General features: G+C 41.9%; 1 protein-coding gene across 17 annotated transcripts in view; it reads right to left on the bottom strand.

The window, feature by feature from the left end:
• The window catches only part of NCOR2 (nuclear receptor corepressor 2), a 641,335-nt gene that overhangs the window by 410,770 nt on the left and 203,772 nt on the right, over positions 1–26,793 (bottom strand). For all 17 annotated transcript variants that reach the window (XM_068243885.1, XM_068243983.1, XM_068243973.1 and 14 more), the window contains exon 4: positions 20,670–20,847. In XM_068243885.1, coding sequence (XP_068099986.1) covers positions 20,670–20,847 — 178 coding nt within the window. The remainder of the gene's footprint in view (positions 1–20,669; positions 20,848–26,793) is intronic.

The following is a 26,793-nucleotide window of genomic DNA, read 5'->3' as shown; positions in this document are numbered from 1 at the left end:
AGCAAAGAGACGAGTGAGAAGAAGGACTTAATCTGGAGGAGGAATAAGCACTGATGGAGATGAAGGGAAGGGTGAGCAATCCTGGAAAAAGAAGAAATGGGATCAAGAGGGCCACTATAATATAGAAAATAGCAACTAGGGGGGAGAACTATAAGGAAGACATCATGTGATCCAATCCACCCACCTAGGACCAGATGACTAGATGATGTTTCTTTTATGATGTACTGTAATGAACACAACACAAAAATAGGATGAGCATCTTGAGTACTTCTTGTCTGTAGAAAGTGGGAGTGATCTAGGAAGGGGATATACTCTCAATATTTGTACTAATAATATGGTTAACAAAAAAAGTCATTCATATTTTTCCAGCCCCTGAAATGTATTGTAAAGCTAATTCAGGGAAAGCGGGTCAGCAAAGTTAATGATTCTTCTGCAAAGAGAAGGCTGTTATTATTGCTCTCTGTCATCAGTGGAATTTCCCCCTGCATTCCTTTCTCTGCTGCACAGAGATTCCACAGTGCAGCTCAATAAATTATACGGAGACATTTACTGCTGCACAAGCAAACATTCTGCTAGCTGGAGAGCACAGCAAGGATGGCCTTTATTAGCAGTGAATAACTGTGTACCATTATCCACAGCTCTGCTGAAGGTAAATGCGGGAGGTACATATAACAAAGATATTAAAACACACACAGTTACATAAAACTACAGGTAAACCTGACCCCAAAGCTTATACCATCTCAGCAGATGTGACCTTATATTTGATACTAGTCATTTTAGCCCGTTAGATAACTGGCGCTGAACAGTGGCGCACTCATACAGACGGCCCATGTGCCAACAACAGCCCATGCACGTGGCAATGTCCGCAGCCCCACGTCTGACACGGATGCAGACCAGGGCTTTTATTAGTTAGGATGAAAGTATGAACATAAAATAGTTACCAGAAGTAGTTCTAATGCAAAAACTGTAATCCAGGCATATAACTAGATATGATCAAGTTTTAACACTTTCACTGCCAAGCTCTTGTTTCCAATTGCACTCCACTTTTAAAATGTCTGCGATATGTAAAGCCCCTAATGAGTCTGATGATGAAACACGTTGGGCAGAGCTAAGGGTGGGACGTGACCAGTGTGGAATAAGAGGAAATGTCCCCTGGGATTTTAAACAAAAAGTACTCTCATATTCATGTTCGTGAGTAACTTCTCAAAGTTATTTTAATAAATGTTATGGTTATACACAATTGGAGTGTGGCTTAGTCCGTAGATAGAGCTGGGGGAGGATTGCCAATACTAGTGAGAGGATTGGAGGCTGTATCTTAAACCTGGTGCTGTCTGGGGAAGGCTGACCAAGCTGAAGCCTGACATACTGGCGGTGGCTGCGTGCAGGACCTAAAGCAAGTACGGCTGTCTGTGAGGGTGGACAGCATAACAAAAGAGCGAGAGACATTTGTGATCGTGGCAGCCACAGTGGTGATTTCTATGCGGATGGTGTGGGGGAGTAACTTATTATGGATGGCTGGACAATGATGTCATCATTCCTCTGAGGTTCATTGGAGACCTGAGTGATCCAGGACCTTGTTGGGTATTTATATTCTTTTGCTGTCTGTGAATCTGGGCAGCCAAGCGACCAGGTGAGCAGGCAATGCTGGTGGTCGTCACCTGGTGGAGGCTGGTGATCCGCAAAGAATATCACAGGAGTCCCATTAGCCTCATGATGGTGGACTAATTTGTTACCATAGGCAGATTACTTTATGTTTTTCTACTATTCAACTATCTCCCACATGTATGAGGTCGCTACAAGGATCTGAACAGCAACGAGAAGAAGGAAGAATATTTAAAGAGGACTTTGACAAGTTATATTGTATATTATTGCTGTGAACAATGGTTTGGGTAACAATCTCTATAGTTTGACTATTATCTCAACATATCCAGTTACGATGTACATGTAACACTGTTTTGAGGTGCAGCAGGCCAAGTGCGTTTAAGGAGTAGGCATAGGAAGCGGTCTCATAGGGACCGCTCATTTTTCATCTTATCTGGTTTTATGTGAAGATTTGTGTTTGCTATAGTTTTTGTGTCTATTAATAGTGGATTTGCTTTTATTTAAGTATAGCTTTTTCTTACGGTTTATTTTTGAAGTGCCATTTAAAAACATACATCTCCCCTGTCACTGATGGAGAACAACAGTAGCGTACTCCTGTACTCCATCACAAACAGCTAGAACGCTAGGACGCTTTTGAGAACCAGCAATTGAACATGAGACCACTTTCTGGTTATGGGGCTGCAGATCAATGAAATAAGTGAGGGAAGTACAGGAGAAGTGAAAGCTGGGCTAGCCAGCACACTTGTAGTGCGGTTCAACAGGGGTTTGTAGATTCATGGAGGGAATAGTCTAAGGGGACAGGACATCTGTGCCTATAGGCTCCTATGAGGTAAATCCAGGCATGCAGTTAACTTTTTGCTTGATTGATATTAAAATTTGTTCAGTTTTGGGTTTAAAGGATAACCGTAGTAAATCCTGCTACTATTCAGCCCATCCAGTTTATACACAAAATGAGGCAATGTATCCTAGCTGTCACTCAGCAGATAAATCTTTCACCATTAATCGCACATCAATCCTCATCTGTGAACACAGGGGCGGAGAAAGGGAAGGAAGAGATTTGTTATGGTTATTATGAACTATGAATGTAATTGCAGATGGCAGAAGTCTCAACTCCATAGAAAGTAATGGCCCATACCCACGATTGTCGCCGCAACCGCGTGGCACGCGCGTGTTGCGCCGACAGGTCGCTCCTGAGTATGAGGTGCGCACCCCGAACCGTCGATCGTCGCTGCTGTCGCCAGGCGATTGCCGGCGGTCAATCGCATGGCGACAGTTGCCGCCGCAAGTTCGCCGCAACTGTCTCTAGTCAGCGTGTGTATGCGGACTAGCGACAGCAACCAATAGACAATCCACGGCACTTCCGGCGAGGGGGAGGAACGTCGGCGACAGCTTCTGTCGCTGCACTAATCCCTCTTCCGCGTGTGTACGCGAAGGGACCTGGCGACGAGCTGTCGCCGGCCTGTCGCGCACATGCTCCCGTGTGCTAGCGACAGGCCACAAAAGTTGCTTGTGAGTATGGGTCATTAGGGATGTCGAGAGGAATGGCAGCATGTGACCATTAAGCCTCATTGAGCACTTCATGGAAAGGGGAGCGTCGAGTAGCAGAATCTGGTATTAAGGGCAACTCTGGGGTGTATTAGGATAGCCAAATTCACAAACTGAACTCCTTGAAAAGCAAACAATAGAAGAATGTCTCTTCATGCAAAATTTTAATAATTTTTAAACTGGTTTAGTGCGTCGCGGATTTAGAACCTCTTTTTGTTTTTATTGATAGCCTGTGTCCCCACCTGTTAGAATTTCCATCATTTTCTGTCAAGACAGTAAGTGGGAAAGTCTCTCCAAAAAGAACAAACAGGAACACGGACTGCTACATCAAAACAAAAATGTTACAGGCCCCATTCCCCACTAAAAGTACAACAAAAGAGGCTTAATATGTACAAAAATGTCAGGTAATTTCCAGAAAGGTGTCAGCTGGTAAGTTAAACTAGGACTTTGATTGGCTGCTCTGGGCCATTGCTCTATTGTTTCTTTGACTTTGTTTGGCCCAATCCTGACGTCTTCAACGGCATTAGTAAATACAATGGCTGGAACTGTAAGGAACACTATCGCAAAAAAATTATAAAATTTCTACACATGCATTTAAGACAGATATCTGACCCAGAGTAAAAATGCAATATATATTATTTTCTTAAAGGGACACTTAAGTCAAACAAAAAAAATGAGTTTTACTCACCTGGGGCTTCCAATAGCCCCCTGCAGCTGTCCGGTGCCCTCGCCGTCTCCCTCCGATCCTCCTGGCCCCTCCGGCAGCCACTTCCTGTTTCGGTGACAGGAGCTGACAGGCTGGGGACGCAAGTGATTCTTCGCGTTCCTGGCCACAATAGCGCCATCTATGCTGCTATAGCATATATCATATACCATATAGCAGCATAGAGAATGCTAATGTGTCTGGGAACGCGAAGAATCACTCGCGTCCCCAGCCTGTCAGCTCCTGTCACCGAAACAGGAAGTGGCTGCTGGCGGGGCCAGGAGGATTGGAGGGAGACGGCGGGGGTACCGGACAGCTGCAGGGGGCTATTGGAAGCCCCAGGTGAGTAAAACTCATTTTTTTTTGTTTGACTTAAGTGTCCCTTTAATCATAGCTATCGCTTCCAGCTACTATTAATCTGACATTGCTGAACCGGTAACCGGCAGGTTTTGGACTAGTATACCTCCTCGTGGGATATTCGCTAGCTTTCCTTTGGAACAACAGAGGCAGAGACCCTTGCTGACATAAATTTTGGGCCTCATTCACAGTGTGCATTTCGGAAGCAGATATGGTGTGTGACACGCAAGAACATTAGAAGTGCACAGACAGCACTTCTGATGTTCCCACTGGATGCGCTAAGCAGCAGTGTGATGCACTATCGCACTGCTGCATGCATTTTTGGCAAATCGCATCCAGTGTTCTCCCCAGGCTCTTTTAGCCGGGTGCTCCACCCAGCTAGTTTTGATGAGCACCCGGTTGTCATCGGCTCACCTCCTCCTATGCTGTAAGCAGAGTTGTATACAGAAGCACCGGCCCTGCATTCTCTCATATTGCCCCTTCTGGCTACTTTTTTTTTATGCCACCCGGCTACTATTTCATGCCACCCGGCTGGAAAAAAATTCTGTGGAGAACACTGGCATCGCTGATCCCATTCACTGTAATGAATGGGATCAGCAGCACACAGCAACACAGATGGCAGTGCAATCAGGCATGTTGCGTTCCAATCGCACGGCCATCTGCGTTGCCCAATGTGAAGGAGGCCTTAGATTAGACGAACTTGCCTGGACAGACAATCCAGTGGTCTCCTGCTCAGAAACCCAGTATGGCGCGCACTCAGCACACTAAACAGCACTGACTAAATATTCTAATCATTATACATTCCCATTCCATCTGGCAGCTACAGGACTTGTGTTGTGCTTGCTTTATACTGTACACGTGCGAGTCCTAAAGGCAGCCACAGGGCCTGTATTTAGTTACAAATAGAGATGAGAGGAAACTGACACAACACAGCTGAGATGCCCATGAAATGTGACACAGTATTTGGAATGTTGTCTTCCTATCTGCTTGTATCCCAATATATTTTCTATCATAATTAATAGAGAGTAGCAAACTTGGTACACAAAACCTGCAAACACACTGCATTACTGTTAATTCCAGAAAATTCATACTGAAGTTAATGAAGCTTCAAGTATAAAAGTTCAAAGCTGAAGGCACACATTTTTAATACAAAAAAAGCTCTTGTTATCTAATATGCATGTATAAAGTGTCTCACAAAATATAGCTAATAGCGTTCAGCACTGATTATTATTATTATTGTAAATTTATATAGCACTAATACCTTCCACAGTGCTTTACTGCACATACAGTCTAGTCACCAACTGTCCCTCAGAGAACCTCACTATCTAATCCACACTATAGTCATATCTCCCTAATATAGCCTAAGGTCAGATACCGGGAAGCAGACTATTTGGGTGCATGGCTTGGCAGGGGCCTAATTGACGCCAATGCCAGTAATACGGCGCCCAGGTGGTAAGTTGTGGGAGAAGTAGATACTTTATAGGTTTGTAGAATAGTAACCGATCAGCTACAAATAGTGGGCGCTGGAGGGGTATGTTAGGTTCAAGCATTAGAAGAGGGGATTCATTTTAGGCATTAAGTGTTGGGGGTTCGCGTTAGGCATCACGGGGGATTCGTTTTAAGCGTTAGGTGGGGTGGGGGCTAGTTTTAGGCACTAGGAGGGGGGATTAGTTTTAAACATTCAGTTGGGGGAGGTAGTTTTATGCGACACGGGGATGGTTCAAGTTAGAATAGGCGCCAGGTTGACCTATGAAATTACTGTATATCGGTAATTTAAGTCACCAACATTTTTACTATTGGCAACTCCTGTGTTGACAACTCAAGTAGCAAAAGCTGTATACGTACACCACATTTTGCAGGTAATCATCTGATATATTTTTCAAAGCTCTAAACTTCTAACTGCATTATCTGTGAATTTCCATGTCCATTTCCATTTATATCTTGAAGATAAGGGTGTTAAAGAAAAGAGCACATGGCCAATAAGCAAGTTTATTGTTTATGGTGACTGGTTTGTCACACCCCTTCTCCACAAGCCCAGCCTCTTTTTTATCAGCATGCCGAGTACGGTGCAGGAAATGTCCCATGGCAAGTAAATAAGCTGGAGGTTCTGTGTACAGGAAACAGGAACATCAAAGTATAATCCATAATCACATAAGCAGCACAGACGTAATCGGGGATTGGAAAAGGAATTTTTCTCACAAAAATGAAGGTTCAGCTGTGTCCTCATGAGGTCTGATCTGCTTTTAGAGAATGCTATCCAAAAAGCAGCAGAGAGCCAGCACAATACAGATGGGATATAAAGCAGTAGTATTGTCTTTCCCAGGTCTGACCTATGAAGCATAGCACATATGTAAAAGTAATTCTATAAATATGAAGTCCCAGCACACTCATACAAGCATTTCCTGTTATGACGCAGAGGCAGAGGAAATGTTTGATATGCCTTCAGTTAGTAATGGCCACAGTTCTTTTTTATTAGAAAGATGACAAAGCAGCTACTCCCACATGTAGGAAGTACAGGTATGACCACGTGACATGCAGAATAATGCCTGTGGGAGGCAATTTATAAAAGAAACAGGAGAGGAAGTAAAGAGTCACCTGCCATATAGGACTATCACTGACTGCTGAATGAGTAAATGACTGCATACACACTATCACCAATAATCATTTCCTGTATGTACAATTAACACATTGGCTTCAATTCATCAAAGGGTGTTCGATAACAAAATTCCAGTCCTTAAAATACCGCATTCGGTATTTTACACTTCACTGTGCTAATTCATCAATATTTTCCCATGTGTGGTAGAGGTTCGTTAAGTTACCGAAGTACTACGGCTTCAGTTCATCAAAGGCTGTTAGATAACAGCAGAGTGGTGCAGAGCAGCTTGGAATGTCTCTGTGTTGTTACAAGCTGATAACAATAGAAGGCATCCAGACATCCCTTTATGTAAACGTGTTATATTTACTGTTACTTATACTGCCTCTGCTGCTCTGAATCTGTCCATCAGTGTTTCTTAACATTTTACTTATTTGCTACAACGTAGATAAACTTCCTGGAGACATTACAAATGCCATGCTTGGTGATTTCACCACATGCATCTTTGCATATTCAAACAGGGACTCAAAGGGTTACACCACCTTTCTCTCTGCTCACTGCCTGGGGGGTCTGAACGCTTGTGTGGAGAAGTCTGTGACCTATCAGCACCTATCAGCGGCACTTGCAGGAGAACATGGGCTGTTTCTATTGGCTGCCTGCTCCTGCTAATCATGAAAACATTCACACAGAAGGCTTTCCAAGCCTGTAACGACAGGGGAGAGCTGGAGATAAACACCGAATGTGCTAGCGAATGTGGTAACCTTGATGAATTAACATTTACTGACATTTGCTGACATGTGTTGAGCACAAGTTGGTAATTTATCTCATTGCTCTGTGATTTCAGCTTCTCATTCGGTAACAGCTTTGATGAATTAACATTTTCTTAAGTGCTCCGTTAACTTAGCTGTTTTCAGCATTACCGAATGCGGTAATGCTTGATGAATTGAAGCCATTCTCTCTTCTGGAACACTGGTAGATGTTTCATTTATCTGGAGTAAGCAGTATAGTCAGCAACTTGTTGTAAGTAGCAGCACTGCCCAGGCATCCCCAAAGAGACAGGAGTTCTGAGGAACTGGGTACTTCCTGTGCGTAGAAAGGTTTCCTCCCACAGCTCAAACACAAGCTGGTAGGATATCTGGCATCTCATAAACTTGCCAGAGCGGATATGAATCACTCCACGCATTTTAAAGCACAGCATAAAAATATAACATCTGCTTTTACAATCCGACATCCCTGTGCTCTTCTGAGTTCACCTAGAAATATACACTATAAACATGATACCACCCTCTGGAATAGGTTAGAGTGATAGTACTGATATACTAAGATGCCTACATTGCTTTACCCAACATCACACACATTTCAACTCAAACGTAGTAGCAGCCACTTGTGAATGAACGTAAATCATGCCATCGTAGTCGTGCCATTGATGTGCCAATAAAGCATTGCATGTTGTAAATTCTCATTCTTGCACGTGATTGAGAACCTGACAGATCAGGTCACGTACACTCATTTTTATTATACCCTAAAGTCAGAGCAATATCTCCTACTGTGTGTAGAGGCTTAGGTGAGAGTCTAAAGGTTGGGACAGAACATTTAAACTTGAACTCCAGGCAACAAGCTAAAAGCAGGTATAAATAACCTGATCACAGGTATGAGTGTCTATAGTGCATAAAAAATGCAAATTACAGCAACACTCCACAGCATTTCTGAGGCACTCACATCCCTGAGGCTGGGCATACGCTAGGACTAATTGTAGCCATTTTCAACTTAGTGTGAAAATGTGCTAAACAATGTATTCCTATGGTCACATACCAGTTTAACATTTTTCTGCTTACATTTGCGTTTCTTGTTTTATGTTTAGTTTGTGGGACTACATTCAGCTTTATTTTTTATTTTGTTTGATATAGTGACAGTTTTGGAAATGTATTTCAACTCTATGCGTTAAATTGTATGCAAAGGCAATTTAAAAAAAAATGTAAAATTGCAAATAAAAAATGAATGCAAAAATATGGAGCGTACAATTTCTGCAAATCATTTGCAATTTTGCACAGCTCAAATGTGGGCCCAATCTAAAAATCTACAAAAAAAAGGGAGTAAATGTCCAATGTTTTGGCCATGAACCTCAATAATAAATATGCATCTTACCGTTGCCATGCATTTACTCAGTTACTCAATTCTCCATGCAGTCTAATTAAAATGATTGAACTAAGTAATCGATCAAGATCAATAAAGGATTCAATGGACTGGATGGAAATTGATGTGATTGGTTAGTTGTAAAACTTAGATCAAAATTGCAGCGAATAAAAGCACTGTTAGTGATCCATCCATCAAATGATCCTTTTGCATTCTGTCTCTGATAGGATTTATGATCATTCTTTTTATGAAAAATCCGAATAGTCTGCTTCCAGCCTTGGAATGTGTGTATGACCATTATTTACCTTCTCCTGCCTTCAATTCACTCATAAGGGCTCGTTTCCGCTACAAACAGTGCTGTGGAGTCAGAGTTGGAGGCGAGGAGTCGGAGTCAGAGCAATTTTGGGTACCTGGAGTAGGAGTGTGAGTTTTCATAAATTGAGGAGTCAGAGTTGGATGATTTTTGTACCAAATACACAGCCCTGGTAAGTATTAGACTAAGGAGTCGGAGTCATTTTGGGTACCTGGAGTCAGAGTTGGTGTCGAAGGTTTCATAAACTGAGGAGTCGAATGATTTTTGTACCGACTCCACAGCCCTGACTACAAGCATGCAAATTGGCATGCTATTTTCTACATGCAAATGTGAATGCAGATGCAAATTTGTGTGAGTTTGTGGCCGTTTTTTTCACATGCGTAAGCAATTCACACACACTCCCCCTGTCGGCTTTCATCACTATTGACATACGCACACGAAAACACACCAAAAAAAACTTGCAAGCAAAAAAAAAAAAAAACACAAAAAAAACCCCAGCAACAACAAAAACGTGTAAACCGTGCAGAGAATTGTTACAGAGGCGGACATTTTTCATCATGCAGGGGGGGAAGCAATTTTTGTCTGTAATGGAAAGAGGCACATTGAAATACATTGCGTATGTGAATTTAGACAGAGACCCTGAACAAGCATGCAGATCAGATGTTTCTGACTGAAGTCTGACTGGATTAGCTGCATGCTTGTTTCAGGTGTGTGATTCAGACTCTACTGCAGTCAAAGAGATCAGCAGGACAGCCTGGCAACTGGCATTATTTGAAGGGCAATAAATATGGCAACCTCCAAATCTGTCTCACTTCAGGTGTCCTATAAATCAACTAAAGTCTCTTGTGTATTATTGTACTGCTAGAAGGACGCACACTGGGAGAAATCCCCCTCAAGCCTCTTGCACACTACATGCGATTCCGATTTTTTTATACGATCCGATTTTTGCCTTCTACCCCCCCCTCCCCCCCCCCCTCCCCCCCCCCCCTGGTGATTTTCCTGACTATTTTCTCAACGGCCGGCGATGTTTACGCGACGTCGCCAGGTGGGTACAGAAGCACGATTGGGAATGTTGCATAGCGCCGCGTGATGACTAAAGACCAACACCGCGGATCGGATCTTTAAGATCCCTGATGACACTGCACAAAGTACCACGATCGCTGGAAGTCTCGCTCGCGCAGTGTATTTTGCATGACCTTGCGCTTAACCTGCCGAAAGTAAGAGGCATCACTAGCAACCATCATTAAGGGTATGTCGCAGGACCCATCGAGCGGTGAGTACGCAGCTTAAAGAGACTCCGTAACAAAAATTGCATCCTGTTTTTTATCATCCTACAAGTTCCAAAAGCTATTCTAATGTGTTCTGGCTTACTGCAGCACGTTCTACTATCACCATATCTGTAATAAATCAACTTATCTTTCTCTTGTCAGACTTGTCAGCCTGTGTCTGGAAGGCTGCCAAGTTCTTCAGTGTTGTGGTTCTGTGATGCATCCCCCCCCCTTCAGGCCCCTCTCTGCACACTACCTGTGTATTATTTAGATTAGGGCAGCTTCTCTCTTCTCTCTTATCTTTTACAAGCTGGATAAATCCTCCTCTGAGCTGGCTGGGCTTTCACATACTGAGGAATTACATACAGGCAGAGCTGTCTGCACTCTGCAGGAAGAAACAGCCTGACACTTCAGTGGAAGATAGCTGCAGGGGGAAAGAAACACACAAATCATCTCTTGAGATTCAAAAGGAAGGCTGTATACAGCCTGCTTGTGTATGGATGTATTTTCTATGTGTGGACATACTGTACATCAACCTACTTCCTGTTTTGGTGGCCATTTTGTTTGTTTATAAACAAACTTTTTAAAACTGTTTTTAACCACTTTTAATGCAGCGGGGAGCGGCGAAATTGTGACAGAGGGTAATAGGAGATGTCCCCTAACGCACTGGTATGTTTACTTTTGTGCGATTTTAACAATACAGATTCTCTTTAAGACAAGAATGAAAGAAACTCCAAATAAAACATGCAACGCACTGAGTCACTGGCCTGTGAGGCAGAAGTAGATCTCAGTGATGGGGTTGCATATGTGGCAGTAAAACAGCTGGATTATATAGCAGTGCCTAGCAGTAACCACTGCTAACATTTCTTCTGATGTCCTGCTTCTGACAGCTGATGTCCCTGCAAGGCAGCAGCAAGTTCATAACCAGCAGAAACCTTTATTTGCCTTCTAATGCTCTGCACTGTCATTTTCCAAAATCTGACACAACAGGCATGTCTGTTCCCCCGCCCGCCAGTGGTTATTTACAGGATTTGTTGATGGACGGCTGCAGCAGTGACTGCTCCACGCCTACACATCCTGACACAGTGCTTCAGCTTCACAGAGGGTCAGTGCTCCACCTCTCCGCTACACTTTGCAGGGATTATGCTAGTGCCATTTTTCCCTCTAGCCAACTGGGAACTCTGCCAAGGTCAATACAAGTCGCAGCCAGTTTCATGAATAACGGAGAGGCCCGACCCACTGGAAACTCTGAGATGTTAATCTCGGCAACAGATTAGTGTTCCCATAACAGAGCTTTATTGAGCATCTCACTGAGATGCAATGAGCAGGGACAATGCTGGACAGGCTCCAAGTAGACCACAAGACACCAATCTAGTTCCTAGCTGTGCACCACAACAAAGTCTTCATTCCCCTAATGGTGCCTCAAAGCAGAAAGTGTACAGAAGAGCAATTACTGTGTAAGCTGGGGAAACTTTTAAATCACTATCCAAAAGAGACATTTCCCATTACTGTAGTCTGCAGATTAACCCTTTAACACAACAACTGGTCTTCATTTCTAGAGGTCAGACAGAATATCCCCTCATATTCACACTTCCTAGTAATGTGTAGATTTTTTCACAGCAATGTATTCTGCATACAAGTAGGAAGACAGTGTCCCGTACACATACCACCTGCAGACAGACGCTGGCACTGACTCATGGGTAATAATGAGCTGCATGGCAGGGTGGCTGTTGTCTTGGAGATTGGCACTCAGTTGCAGCCTCTGTAGCTATGTCAGCTGCATCACTTTCTGGAGTCATCTAGTTTTCCAACAACACTCTGGGTCTTGCTTACTATGCAAAAGGAAGGTTTTGCACACAACTATAATACCTGGCAGGTTGGAATACAGGGGACTGCCTGATTTATTGATGTAGCACAACAGCCAAGGAACTAGCACTGAATTTCACAGCGAACATGGACTCAAAACAGACAAAGCAGCACAAATGACATTTTAGATACCACATAAAGTAGTTTTTACCTATCCACCAAGGGACTCCCCCAGTGCAAAAAATATCTTTATTCCTTGAAATGTCCACTGAAACACGGACTACATTCATCTATATATTAAAGGGCACCTATAATAAGAGGCTTTTCAGGAATTAATCAGGATTGGTCATAATCTGGGCAAACATGTAAATAGTAAAGCAAACCTGAACCAAAAACAAATTTATGAGATAATTAAATGTGTAGTTACAATAGTATGTAGAACCTAATGTAAAACAAATTTGTTTCTGTTTACTCTTCCAGAAATTGCTCTGTATTTGATTGCTTTATTTGCATAGAGATTACACTGCTCTAGTTAAAGCGGATCCGAGATGAAAAACTAACTATAACAAGTAACTTGTCTATATATCTTATCTAAAGTTTAGATAGTTTACACAGCAAATCTAGCTGCAAACAACTTCAACAAAATATGATTATTTCTTCCTGTGATACAATGAGGGCAGCAATGGTGTTTGTAAACATTACACACAGGCAAAGCTGATAGCATCTCCAGCTCTCTGCCTGTGACAAATTCACTCTGCTCTTCTCTTCCCTCATCCCCTCTGCCTCTGAAATCTCTGGCTAGTGACCTCCTCCTCCTCCTGCCCAGACTGATCACCCATAAGCCCTTGCTACAGTGCCAAGGATCTCTGAAAAAGCTGTGGGCGAGGCTTATTTAGTTTATAGGGAATTAAAGTATTAAAACAAAACAAAAAAAGTATTTGGCTTGAGGATTGCCCTATAAACTATATGAAAGGAACACAATTATGCAATGAGTAAAAGTTTATCTCGGATCCACTTTAAGCCCCATACACATTTTTATGCAGCACAATTGTTAAACAACTTTTGTTGTGTAGCAAGTCGAAACAGCTAAAAAAAGTATTTTGCTATTGTTTAAAGAACTGATAAGAAGTCAATCCAACCGTTGGATTGACTTCTTAAGCCCCATACACACGCTCAACAACAGTCTTTCATGCAGCACAATTGTTGAACAACTTTTGTTGTGAAACAAGTTGAAACAGCTAAAAAAAAGTATTTTGCAATTGTTCAAAAAGCTGATAAGACTGATAAGAAGTCAATCCAACAGTTGGATTGGCTTCTTATCAGTCTTATCAGCTTTTTGAATAATTGCAAAATACTTTTTTTAGCTCTTTTAACTTGTTTCACAACAAAAGTTGTTCAACAATTGTGGTGCATGAAAGACTGTTGTTGAGCGTGTGTATGGGGCTTAACACATGCAATGCAAAAAGAAAAAAGTGAACAGATAAAAGTGATTAAATCGCAGGATTATTGATCTGCCTGGCGCATTTGAATGGCCGTATCTGATCTTATTTAAAATACAATTGTCTTGTGGATAAATAGGCACATTTCCAACGTACTAAACTGATCAAAATAAATAATCATTAGATTTTCCTCCAGCCTTTGATAATCCTGACTCCTTCTCTGGGTGGAAAACCCAAGGCCTTATTTCTGCTAATAAATTCTGGATTGCAGATACATTTTCCTCCTTTTCCCACTTTTGTTTTACAAGCTCAGCCCCTTATGAAGACATGTTTAAATACTGCCAGATTAGACACTATTTTATGCCTCTTTACAACCCTATTCCTCAATCTACCCTTTATCCCTTTGAGGTGATGTACTATAATAGAGGCAGACATAGAGGTTCTATTTCATCTATTTATCACTTATTAACTAACATGGATCTTAATAACAAGTTAACATATATGAGACTGTGGGAACAAGACCTGGGCAAGAAATCTGACTCTAGGACTTGGTCGGAAATCTGGGACAATGTATCTTCGGTCTAAGCGTCCTAAACCTAAAAGACACTGCTCTCAAACTTATGCTACGTTGGTACTGTACCCCAGATAAACTACACCGCATTCTCCCCACTGTTTCTCCTCTATGCTTTTGCAATTGTGGGCAATTAGGTACCCTTTCACATATATTCTCGGACTGTCCAATATCACAAAAAATGTGGGAAGAATTGAACTCATTGGTCTCATCTATCCTTCCAATCGGCTATCCACCTCACCTTTCAAAGCGGAGTGACGACCGCGGAGCATGTGGGCTATGTCCTGAGGGGATACTTCCGTCTTTCCAAGCCAGTCTGCCTGCCTCTCTTTTTATACCCGGCTAAGTATCTTTTACCTATTCACTTCTTTGCAGATCCTAATAGGCTGCTTCCACTTGGTCATTAGTGACTCTGACAGTATTTAAACTGCACTTTTAGTCTGATAGGTTGCACAGTTATTGCATATACTGAATGATTGTTTGTTTGTGTAGCACTATATGCACTTTCATGGTTAAACATTTTTTTGCACTTTATAATTCTTACTGAACCCGGGTTCATCCACGAGGGGGCTCATTCTCTGAGCCCCCAGTGGTTACAGGTTGTACATCTACTGAAACTGAACATAATAGATTATTATATCTAGCAGGCCCATTATGTTGAATATGGCTGGAAATACAATATTATGCTGTTTTTAGATGTTTTTAAATTTTTGTGTATCATTGATATGTGTTTGCAAAGCTTGTAATAAAAATATATTTTTTTGATTGATACATATGGTCTGCAGTGGTGGTGTTTATAGGGGTATCTTTTCTCTTTAAGTACTATATCCTTCCAATCCCCCTAACTATAACTAAGAAACAAGCTCTTTTATTCCTCCCTAACTCTCTGATTCCATCGACTTATATAAAATTATACAGGGAGTGCAGAATTATTAGGCAAGTTAGTATTTTGACAACATCATCCTCTTTATGCATGTTGTCTTACTCCAAGCTGTATAGGCTTGAAAGCCTACTACCAATTAAGCATATTAGGTAATGTGCATCTCTGTAATGAGAAGGGGTGTGGTCTAATGACATCAACACCCTATATCAGGTGTGCATAATTATTAGGCAACTTCCTTTTCTTTAGCAAAATGGGTCAAAAGAAGGACTTGACAGGCTCAGAAAAGTCAAAAATAGTGAGATATCTTGCAAAGGGATGCAGCACTCTTAAAATTGCAAAGCTTCCGAAGCGTGATCATCGAACAATCAAGCGTTTCATTCAAAATAGTCAACAGGGTCGCAAGAAGCGTGTGGAAAAGCCAAGGCGCAAAATAACTGCCTATGAACTGAGAAAAGTCAAGCGTGCAGCTGCCAAGATGCCACTTGCCACCAGTTTGGCAATATTTCAGAGCTGCAATATTACTGGAGAGCCCAAAAGCACAAGGTGTGCAATACTCAGAGACATGGCCAAGGTAAGAAAGGCTGAAAGATGACCACCACTGAACAAGACACACAAGCTGAAACGTCAAGACTGGGCCAAGAAATATCTCAAGACTGATGTTTCTAAGGTTTTATGGACTGATTAAATGAGAGTGAGTCTTGATGGGCCAGATGGATGGGCCCGTGGCTGGATTGGTAAAGGGCAGAGAGCTCCAGTCCGACTCAGACGCCAGCAAGGTGGAGGTGGAGTACTGGTTTGGGCTGGTATCATCAAAGATGAGCTTGTGGGGCCTTTTCGGGTTGAGGATGGAGTCAAGCTCAACTCCCAGTCCTACTGCTAGTTTCTGGAAGACACCTTCTTCAAACAGTGGTACAGGAAGAAGTCTGCATCCTTCAAGAAAAACATGATTTTCATGCAGGACAATGCTCCATCACACGCGTCCAAGTACTCCACAGCGTGGCTGGCAAGAAGGGGTATAAAAGAAGAAAAACTAATGACATGGCCTCCTTGTTCACCTGATCTGAACCCCATTGAGAACCTGTGGTCCATCATAAAATGTGAGATTTACAAAGAGGAAAAACAGTACACCTCTCTGAACAGTGTCTGGGAGGCTTTGGTTGCTGCTGCACGCAATGTTGATGGTGAACAGATCAAAACACTGACAGAATCCATGGATGGCAGGCTTTTGAGTGTCCTTGCAAAGAAAGGTGGCTATATTGGTCACTGATTTGTTTTTGTTTTGTTTTTGAATGTCAGAAATGTATATTTGTGAATGTTGAGATGTTATATTGGTTTCACTGGTAAAAATAAATAATTGATATGGGTGTATATTTGTTTTTTGTTAAGTTGCCTAATAATTATGCACAGTAATAGTCACCTGCACACACCGATATCCCCCTAAAATAGCTAAAACTAAAAACAAACTAAAAACTACTTTCAAAAATATTCAGCTTTGATATTAATGAGTTTTTTTGGGTTAATTGAGAACATGGTTGTTGTTCAATAATAAAATTATTCCTCAAAAATACAACTTGCCTAATAATTCTGCACGCCTTGTATAAATACTTAATTTTGTCTGCACTATGGGCAATTGCTTCAAAATGGAAGTCCTCTGATCTTTCTAATACTATGGTGACTGATCGTATGAATATGATCAAACTTTCTGACCGACTTTTTTATGCTTCTATTGATAATTTAGATAAATTTAACAAAATCTGGGAAGCTTGGTCCTCATATCTTGACCGCCTTCAATCCAGTGCATTACTACCTGCCTCTGTAACTTTTCCTTGAGTTTCTGTAACCCTCTGTTTGGTACCTTTCTTGAAGTACTCCTTTTTATTGTACTATGTAATACCCAGCTCTATCCTTTAACTTTATTGTACTTTCTGTAGATCTACATGACTACTCCTGTAATTTTAATTCGTATCATGTTTTGTACTCTTATTATGTTGAATAAAGCTTTTTTGAAATATGAAAAAAAAAATCATTCATAAAAATGGTAAAGTGATACTGTACCGCGCACGTTACCGTAGTAGCGGCCACGCTACTGGAGTACCGCAGTTGTGCTAAAAGCACATCACACAGTAGTTACGCACGTATGCTGCGGGAGTATTACCATTTGCTTTGTAATATTCCTGTGTGCTGTGTATGTGCAGTAATATTAATGCAATTTAATGAATCAACCCACATGGCCCTAATTTACCAAGTATGGAAACCAACACAGTGACCTTGTGATCCAGCAAACCTGGAAAGGATTTGTTTATTTTCTAACCAGTCTAATAATGTGTGGCAAAAGTGTGCAACCCTCACCTGAGTTGTATCAGATCATAATTACGATTGGTAAAAGGCTAGAAAAATAGTGGTCATGTGGCTGCAGTAGCAAAACACACCTGCAGTAGAACCTTTTTTTCAATAAAAATAGCACAACCTCCATATACAGTATTACACTACATGTGCTGCATATGATGTATTTTTCATTAATAATTTTACAATCGAGCTGCATGGTGGCCACACACACACCCCTTAGAATACAATAGTAAGGTAAGACAAGACAGTGACTGACTAGGTATGAATACATACACAATATAAAAATGCTGCCAAAGATGTCAGCACCATATAATCCCTACCATTATCTGATATGACACAGGTGAGGGATGAGAACTTCAGTAGACAATTTTTAAAATAACTCATGAAATAAAGGTTTGCTCGATCACATGGGCTCTCCAACTCCTTTCATTGCTTACCAACCATAGCTTAGCCAAAATCACCTTAAAGTTACACAAAAGAGAATATCTGCACCAAAGGCAGTCTACCATAATCAACTTCAAAAGAATATTCCGCAGTATACTGTATATAGTGCACCAGAATTAAATGCATCAAGATTGCTGACCACTTCTCCACTGTATTCTATGTGTCCTATATGTATTCATACGGCTGCTAATAAAAAGCTGTCCATATCTGCAGCATTTGCGTTAATAGCATGCTGGAAAGCACCTTTTTTCCATCTATTATGGCCACAATACAAATGAAATACAGAAAGTGGGCTTGCTGTTTTTTTTCAAGTTCTGATCCTGGGCCACAACCTGCTCAGTATTCCAACTATCTCCGTACCATCCTCAGCAGGGAAAGAAAAATATTGTATGAGAACAGATGCATCTCTCCTTTGGACAGAGTGATAACACAGCAGATCATAAAATGGCACCAGTTTCCAAACTCTGCAGAAACACTGATGTCCCAACCTATAGCAGCTACCAGAAAGAACTGTAAATACATTGTCAGATTTCCTCAATATAACTAGGGCAGAGGGCAATTCAGCAATTCATAAAAAAACAATCGAAACTCAGCTTTCAATAGCAAAAGCGATCCAGAGCATTACTTCCAACCTGGTCTTATCCGGTCTAGAATCCAATCTACCGGTAGGTAATTTTTTTGCTTCCACAAAACCACTGCCTGAAGATACTGAAAACGCAAATTTCAGGAAAATAAAAGTAACAATCAGGTACTGTGTAGGGTACTTTAGATACTTGAAGACACAAAATAATGGCTGCCTGTCTTCAGTTGGATTGGTTAACTATCACAATGTTGATGAAAATAACCTGACAACCCCAGCTCAAACCAGCGAATTTGGGCATCCGCCTGGTATATCTAAGTGCCATCATAGACCACAATAGTTAGTTACAGCTATAGCAGGTTCAAGTGCATTATTCAGGTGCGGGCAAGGTGCCAAAAATAGCCAAACTTTGGAAATATGCGCAGATAAAGGCGGATTTCGGAAATGAGCTGCTTAAGCCACATCTGAAGTATTAGAGATACGGCGGCAGACATTTACAGTCAGGTCCATAAATATTGGGAGATCGACACAATTTTAATATTTTTGGCTCTATACACAACCACAATGGATTTTAAATGAAACGAACATGATGTGATCTAAAGGGAACCTTAACTGTAAAAAAAAAATGAGTTTTACTTACCTGGGGCATCTACCAGCCCCCTGCAGCCATCCTGTGCCCTCGCAGTCACTCATGGCTCCTCTGGTCCCCGCTGCCAGCTAGTTTCGTTTTTGCCGACTGGGAGTTGGCAGGCCGCCGTGCGTACGTTTTTACGCATCCCTGCTGGTGCAGGAAGCTATTGCAGACATCAAGTACATTTTTACGCGTTACGGGTGTAATACGTAAAATTTTACGCATTACACCCGTAACACGTACAAATGTACTTGTTGATGTCTGCAATAGCTTCTTGCACCAGCAGAGATGCGTAAAAATGTACGCAAGGCGGCCGGCCGACTCCCAGTCGGCAAAAACGAAACTAGCTGGCAGCGGGGACCAGAGGAGCCATGAGTGACTGCGAGGGCACAGGATGGCTGCAGGGGGCTGGTAGATGCCCAAGGTAAGTAAAACTCATTTTTTTTACAGTTAAGGTCCCCTTTAACTGCAGACTGTCAGCTTTAATTTGAGGGTATTTACATCCAAATCACATGAACGGTGAAGGAATTACAACAGTTTGCATATGTGCCTCCCACTTGTTAAGGGAGAAAAAGTATTGGGACAGAATAATAATCATAAATCAAACTTTACATTTTTAATACTTGGTTGTAAATCTTTTGCAGTCAATTACAGTCTGAAGTCTGGAACTCATAGACATCACCAGACGCTGGGTTTCATCCCTGGTGATGCTCTGCCAGGCCTCTACTGCAACTGTCTTCAGTTCCTGCTTGTTCTTGGGGCATTCAGGTCAGGTGTTTGACTTGGATTCGGATTCAGGTCAGGTGTTTGACTTGGCCACTGCATAACATACTATTTCTTTCCCTTCAAAAATTCTTTGGTTGCTTTTGCAGTATGCTTCGGGCCATTGTCCATCTGCACTGTGAAGCGCTGTCTAATGAGTTCTGAAGCATTTGACTTAATATGAGCAGATAATATTGCCCAAAACACTTCGGAATTAATCACCGGATTTGGATGTAAATACCCTCAAATTAAAGCTGACAGTCTGCAGTTGAAGCACACTCTGTTTGTTTCATTTGAAATCCATTGTGGTTGTGTATAGAGCCAAAAATGTTAGAATTGTGTTGATGTCCCAATAATTATGGAGCTGACTGTATTTCCTGTAAAACAATGCAAATTGCCTGGCTGCCAACTGATCCTCTGCCTCTTATCATTTTTGCCATAGACCCTGAACAAGCAGTTCAGGGGTTCTGACTTAAGTATGACTGATATTATACTAACGGCTTCACCTGGTGCCAACATTTTCGGACATGCTTTTACAGTGTACCAGACCAGTCAGCTGGACCAGGCCAGAAATGTCAAATTCTCATCAGAGTTATAAATTGGTCATACTGTACAGGGTTACATGTAAAGAAGATACACAGCTGATTGATTGCCCTAGTTACCGCTGCTTGATACTTGTAAAGGTTTCCTTACCTTGTTCATCTCCTCGTTAGTAGCATGTTGGCCCTGGTTTATAAGTGAGGAGTGCCTGATTAGAGGCTCCTGAAGGAGATCCAGTCTAGGCCGTTTCGTCTCTGTAATATCCATATCGGCTGACTTACTCAGGTCAGATATGTATGCATGGGGGTCTCTGGGGTGAAATTCTTGTGACCTGAGAAAGAGCAATACACATAATGAATGCATGTATTCATGGAAAAGCCCATTTAACCACTTCAGCACCACAGGGTTTTTTGCTTAAAAACCAGAGCAATTTTCACATTTCAGCGCTCCTCCCATTCATTCACCAATAACTTTATTGCTACTCATCAGATGTAAATGATCTATATCTTGTTTTTTTGCCACAAATTATGCTTTGTGAGGGTGATATTTGCTTTTAGTAATTATGCTATTATCTGTGCATTTTAAAGGGAAAAATGAGAAAAAAAAAGAAAAAATACACTATTTCTCCATTTCCATGCACTATAGTTTTCAAATAAACAATGTTACCCTAGGTAAAACCCACACATTGTATTTGCTAATTTGTCCTGGTTATCTCAACATTTAAATAATGTTCCTAGTACAATGTATGGCGATAATATATTAGTTTCTGGTTTGTGTTTTTTGTTTTCTCATTGTACTCTATCAGTAATTAAAAGCCCTTATCTTCATGATTAACAGTAATACACTCTCATGGCATACATATTTTAAAAGCTAAGTCCCTAGGGTAACTATGTATTCTCTTTTCAATGCTGCCACTTTTGGGTTTTTTTTACAAGTATTTATTTAGGGGTATAGAGTACATGAAAATAACAGTTTTATTGCTTTTTATTCAGTTTTCCGGTAAAAAAAAAATCACATGACTTAGCCCTCAGTTGTCAAACAACACAAAATCTATTCTCTCACTTGTCACGGTTAAAATGATACCCTATATACATAATCAGATAGCTTATTGGGCATACAGCACACTGTTTACCACAAGTACGCCTATCTACTCCCCTGAGCTTCAAGTAAAGTTTTGTGGGGAGTAGATAAGCGTAGCAAGGGAGGTGAAGTGGTTAAATCCTGTCTAAACAGGACAAGTATTTAAAAATCTTTGGACTGTTTAAAGCGGACCTGAATTTAGAACATCCTCTCTGCTCTAAAAGATACACAACAGCATAATAAACTTTAAACAAAAAAACATTTCCCTGTTACACCTGATACAAATCCTAAAATAAATCTGCACTGTTTCCTGTTAATGGAAGCAGACATATTTGTTAACAGCCTGTGCATTCAATTGGCCTTATCTGCCATAAGCAGTCATGTGACACAGTGAAAGATCAGATTAAAACTTGTGATTAGACACAAATGAGGGGGAATTAAACAGGCTAAACTCTCTAAATACATACAGGGTGCATTTCTCTATGTATTTCTTCAATCCTGTGCAAGAGTTCAGGTCCACTTTAACTTGGGAATACTCAGACAACTCATGGTGACTCAGAATCACCTGTTTAATTTACCAAGAGGTCTGTAAATTTGTCCACCCAATCCTATTATAAAGGTGGTTTTGCCAAACAGTACAGTAGCCTACCCAAACTCTCTTGCAGTTAAGCAATATTGTTTCCTTCTGAAAGTGCTGAGTGGCTGAAGCACATACACTCTTGGGTATGTGAGATTAGAGAAAGATATAGCATAGAAAAGATTTCAACACTTAATCATGTATAATGGACACATATTTAAATAAAACCGTATTTTATATTGCCTTTAGCTTTGCAGTAAAGAACTGGACATTGACATTAACACGATACAAAAGAACATAGTAATCCTACAATAGTAATATAAAGAAAGTAAGAAGATCCCATGCATTCTATTTCCATTTTCTTTTTAACATATGCAGACATATCAATGTTATAACATCATTCAAATAGTTCAACGTGATACAATTGACAAAAATGAGAAAAATAAATACATTTTGTATAGAAGTAACAAAAAATGTGTGTGTGGGGGGAGGGATTTAGGATTTCCTTCTGCACACAGTTTCTAACCATCCTGTTAGTGGTGTAGTGGTCTGGGTCCCCGGTTCGAATCCCAGCCAGGTCAACATCTGCAAGGAATTTGTATGTTCTCCCCGTGTCTGCGTGAGTTTCCCCCGGGCACTAGGGGTTCCTGCAACATCCCAAAAACATACAGATAAGTTCATCGGCTTCCCCCTAAATTGGCCCTAGACTATGATACATGCACTACACGATACATACATAGACATTTGACTATGGTAGGGACTAGATTGTAAGCCCCTCTGAGGGACAGTTAGTGACAAGACAATATATACTCTATACAGCGCTGCGTAATATGTCGGCGCTATAAAAATAAATAAATAAATATATCTCCAAGATATTTAGATCTGGATTTTGACCAGACCCTTCCAGTAACAGCCATTAATATTTACTGCTAGTCTTTGGTGGTTTTACTGGGACTTTTTGTGATGTTGTCATGTCAAGTTCCACTATTTCATTAATAAACAGAAATTTGCCTTCTTAAAACAGAAGGTATTTACGACTGTTCAGGCAGGAGTGAGTATATGAGGAGCCCCACAATGCATCACTGCTGAATATGCAAATCATCCTTTTGTTGTCTGTATAAGCTAAACACCCCTCCAGAATCATTAGAATGCAATCATGTGTCAGCTTGTCCTAGAAGTTCTGGTTTGCCATGAACTTGCTGGGCAATCTGTGACTATTTCATTCAGTTTCAGTCTTTTGATAGACATCACATTATCCTGAAGCACCCTGTAAACCAATGAAGAACCCATAGTGGACTCTGTGATAGTGACATGCCCAGACATTGATGCAGAAAAGCAGCCAATTTCACATTTCCACCATCAAGATATACAGCTGTTATTAGGTACTTCTGGTGAAATGATTTCCTTGTTGTTCATAGTAGAAGCAGTAGAGTGTTGTACCGTGTTAGCCATGAGTAAAAGCAAGAAGTTTTGAATCAGGATGATACCATTTATTGGCTAACTTAGAGATGGATAAAGAGTGAGCTTTCGACTTATAAAACGCCTTCGTCGGACTGGTTCCTGACCAGAACTGAAAAACACAGCTTATATACACTGACATACAGAGGAGAAACATTCTTTAGCAAACATAAATGTAATTAGATGCCGTAACTGTTACTGAGGAGGCTTTCCCAGGCATCCTATCTAAATTGATAAGATCAATAGAATCCTCAACATGGCATAAAGCAGACTCTGGTGATGAAGAGACATCGTAAATTCCGAATTCAAATGGTAACTGGCCTGGTTACATGCACCATTAATTCTAAGCTTATTGGCCCGTACTCACGGGCTGCAGAAGTGGCCTGTCGCCAGCACACGTGAGCGTGCTAGCGACAGGCCGGCGACAGCTTCTCTCCAGGTCCCTCCGCGTACACACGCGGAAGAGGGACCAGCGGCGAGACGGAAGCTGTCGCCGACGTTCCTCCTCCCCCCGCCGGAAGCTCCATTTACCTCTATGGAGGTTGCTGTCGCTAGTCCGCGTACTCACGCGGACTAGCGACAGTTGCGGCGGAGGTGCGGCGGCGACTGTTGCCATGCGATTGAAACTTTCAATCGCATGGCGACAAGAGCGACGGGCGACAGTTCGGGGTGCGCGCGCGTGCGACGGCCCATACTCACGGGCGACCTGTCGCCGAAACACGCGCGCGCCGCGTGTTGAGGCGACAAAAGTCCCTCGTGAGTATGGGTCATAAGAGAATTGTGGCATTTAAAGCCAGCACCTGAAAGCAAATAAAGTGATTAGTGACAGTGAATTCCATCTTACACAGCATATGTAAAAAAATCCTACCCTGGACAAATACATCAATAAATTTAGACGCCAAATCTCTGACAGGGTTCTGAATAAAAGAAAAACACTGGCTCATAACATAACATTGCAAGAGCAACAAGCTATCACATCCCTTAAGGAAGAAGTTTTAAATCAGGATGATACCATTTATTGGCTAACTAAAAATGAATAAAAATAAGCAAGCTTTCGGCCTTTCAGCCTTCGTCGGGCTTATATCCTGTTAGTTTGCAGGCTGGTGGTACAGACAGCTTATATACATGCAACATCAAAAGGGAAAACAGATATTTTTTTCAAGCATAAATACATGTCATTAAGATGCCTTAATTCAAACAGACCATCTAAATGGAGTTAAAGGTTGTTAGCTAAGATAAGCATCCTTGTTTACGCCATGCTCACAGACCTGGTTTAGGATTGACCCAGAGGTATCGTAAATTCTTAGTTCACAAGTTCAGCTAGAATGGCTGAGAAAGTTTAAATATCATCCGCCTCATACCAATATAAGAAGTTGTTGTCCTTATTCAAACCGTTCTGCACAGCTTTGAACCAATTTATAAATTTTGTTTCTGCTATTAATCGATCATTTGACGTTTTGAAGCCGCCCTTCAGGGAAGTGACACGAAGATCATCCATGCTGTGTCCGTTGGACCGAAAGTGTGTAGCAACTGGGAGTCCAGATTTGGTATCATTAATAGTGTGCCTGTGTCCATTCATACGTTTGCGCAGAGTTTGTCCAGTTTCTCCCACGTACATAACATTGGGGCATTTAGCACACATGATCAGATATACCAGATTGGTGGAACCACAGGAAAATGTACCTTGTACTCTGTACACCTCTTGTGAAAAAATCCTACCCTGGACAAATACATCAATAAATTTAGACAGGGTAAATCTCTGACAGGGTTCTGAATAAAAGAAAAACACTGGCTCATAACATAACATTGCAAGAGCAACAAGCTATCACATTGTAACGAATGTGGAATCGTCTCCGTGGTCAGCGCACCAGACGTGCGCTGACGCGGCGGATTTCCTCCACAAGCGTATAATTGAGGACACCCAGGCTAGGTGCTATGCACCCGCAGAGGGCAATTCCCACCGGCAGATGGCGCTGTGGAGTGCAGGCGAACACAGCCGCTGCACAGCCACAGATGCCAAATGGGAATTGTACAGATCCAGGACAAGGTACAATCAGGCAGGGCTGGATAGCCCACAGGGAACAGAGCAAAGGGACAGAACCAATGTGTGCCCACCAAACTAGTCGACACCCAGCAACAACGAACACACAACGGCGGAAACGAAGTAGGAAACGCAATCGCAAGAATGGCGATTGCCAATAGCGCCACAAGACTGAGCAGGACAGAGCACCAGGGTAGCAAAGGCACAGCAAATCATACAAAGAGAAAGACAAGGAAAATAACAAACACTAGCTGAACGCGAAAAACCACACTCATTCGCAACAGTGCACGCGTTCGTGCGCGGTCTCCGCATGTTACGCACAACAGAGACAAGCACGCCTAACTAACCAAAGACAGAAAAACACGAAACAGAGAACGCGAGCGCTTGCTTAACGGTTACCTCACCGAGCCTACAGCAAGCGTTCGTATCAGACAAGACAGACAAACGTGAAACAGGAACTAGGCAGAAAGGATCCACCGCCGCTACCGCTAGCGGTTCATGCGATCCAGGAAGACAGATCAGAAGGATCCACAGCACTAGCGCTAGGCGAGTGCGATCCAGGCAGACAGAGTAGCAGAACAGAAGGATCCACAGCACTAGCGAAAGTGACTAGCGCGATCCAGGTACAGAGTAGCAGAACAGAAGGATCCACAGCACTAGCGAAAGTGACTAGCGCGATCCAGGTACAGAGTAGCAGAACAGAAGGATCCACAGCACTAGCGGAAAGTGGCTAGCGCGATCCAAGGAGACATATCAGAAGAGATAGCTGGTAGCAACCGCTGCACCAGCTATACTCCAAGAACAGAGATCAGAACCATTTCCTGTTGACCACCGCTGGGACAGGACAATTGCAACAAAACAAACAAACAGATAAGCAATCCTAACTGCACTAAAGAAACTGCCTAGTGCAGTCCCCAGAATTACTCTAAGATAACTTCAACAAGAAGTAGCATGGCTGACACTCTCTAGGAGTGTTTACTACAAACCCTGAAGGAATGACCAGCAAAGGACTGTGGGTAATCCCAACCTTTATACTGCCAGTCATCACAGGAGGCAGGTAGGGGATTTGCATAACGAATGTATGCAAATTCCTCAGCAGCAAGCTGCAATACTGACAAAAA

The sequence above is a fragment of the Hyperolius riggenbachi genome, chromosome 1 (assembly GCF_040937935.1).
Source record: "Hyperolius riggenbachi isolate aHypRig1 chromosome 1, aHypRig1.pri, whole genome shotgun sequence".
NCBI classification, from domain to species: domain Eukaryota; kingdom Metazoa; phylum Chordata; class Amphibia; order Anura; family Hyperoliidae; genus Hyperolius; species Hyperolius riggenbachi.
The sequence above is the reverse complement of the archived record's forward strand: the minus strand, read 5'-3'. Positions and strand labels throughout refer to the sequence as shown.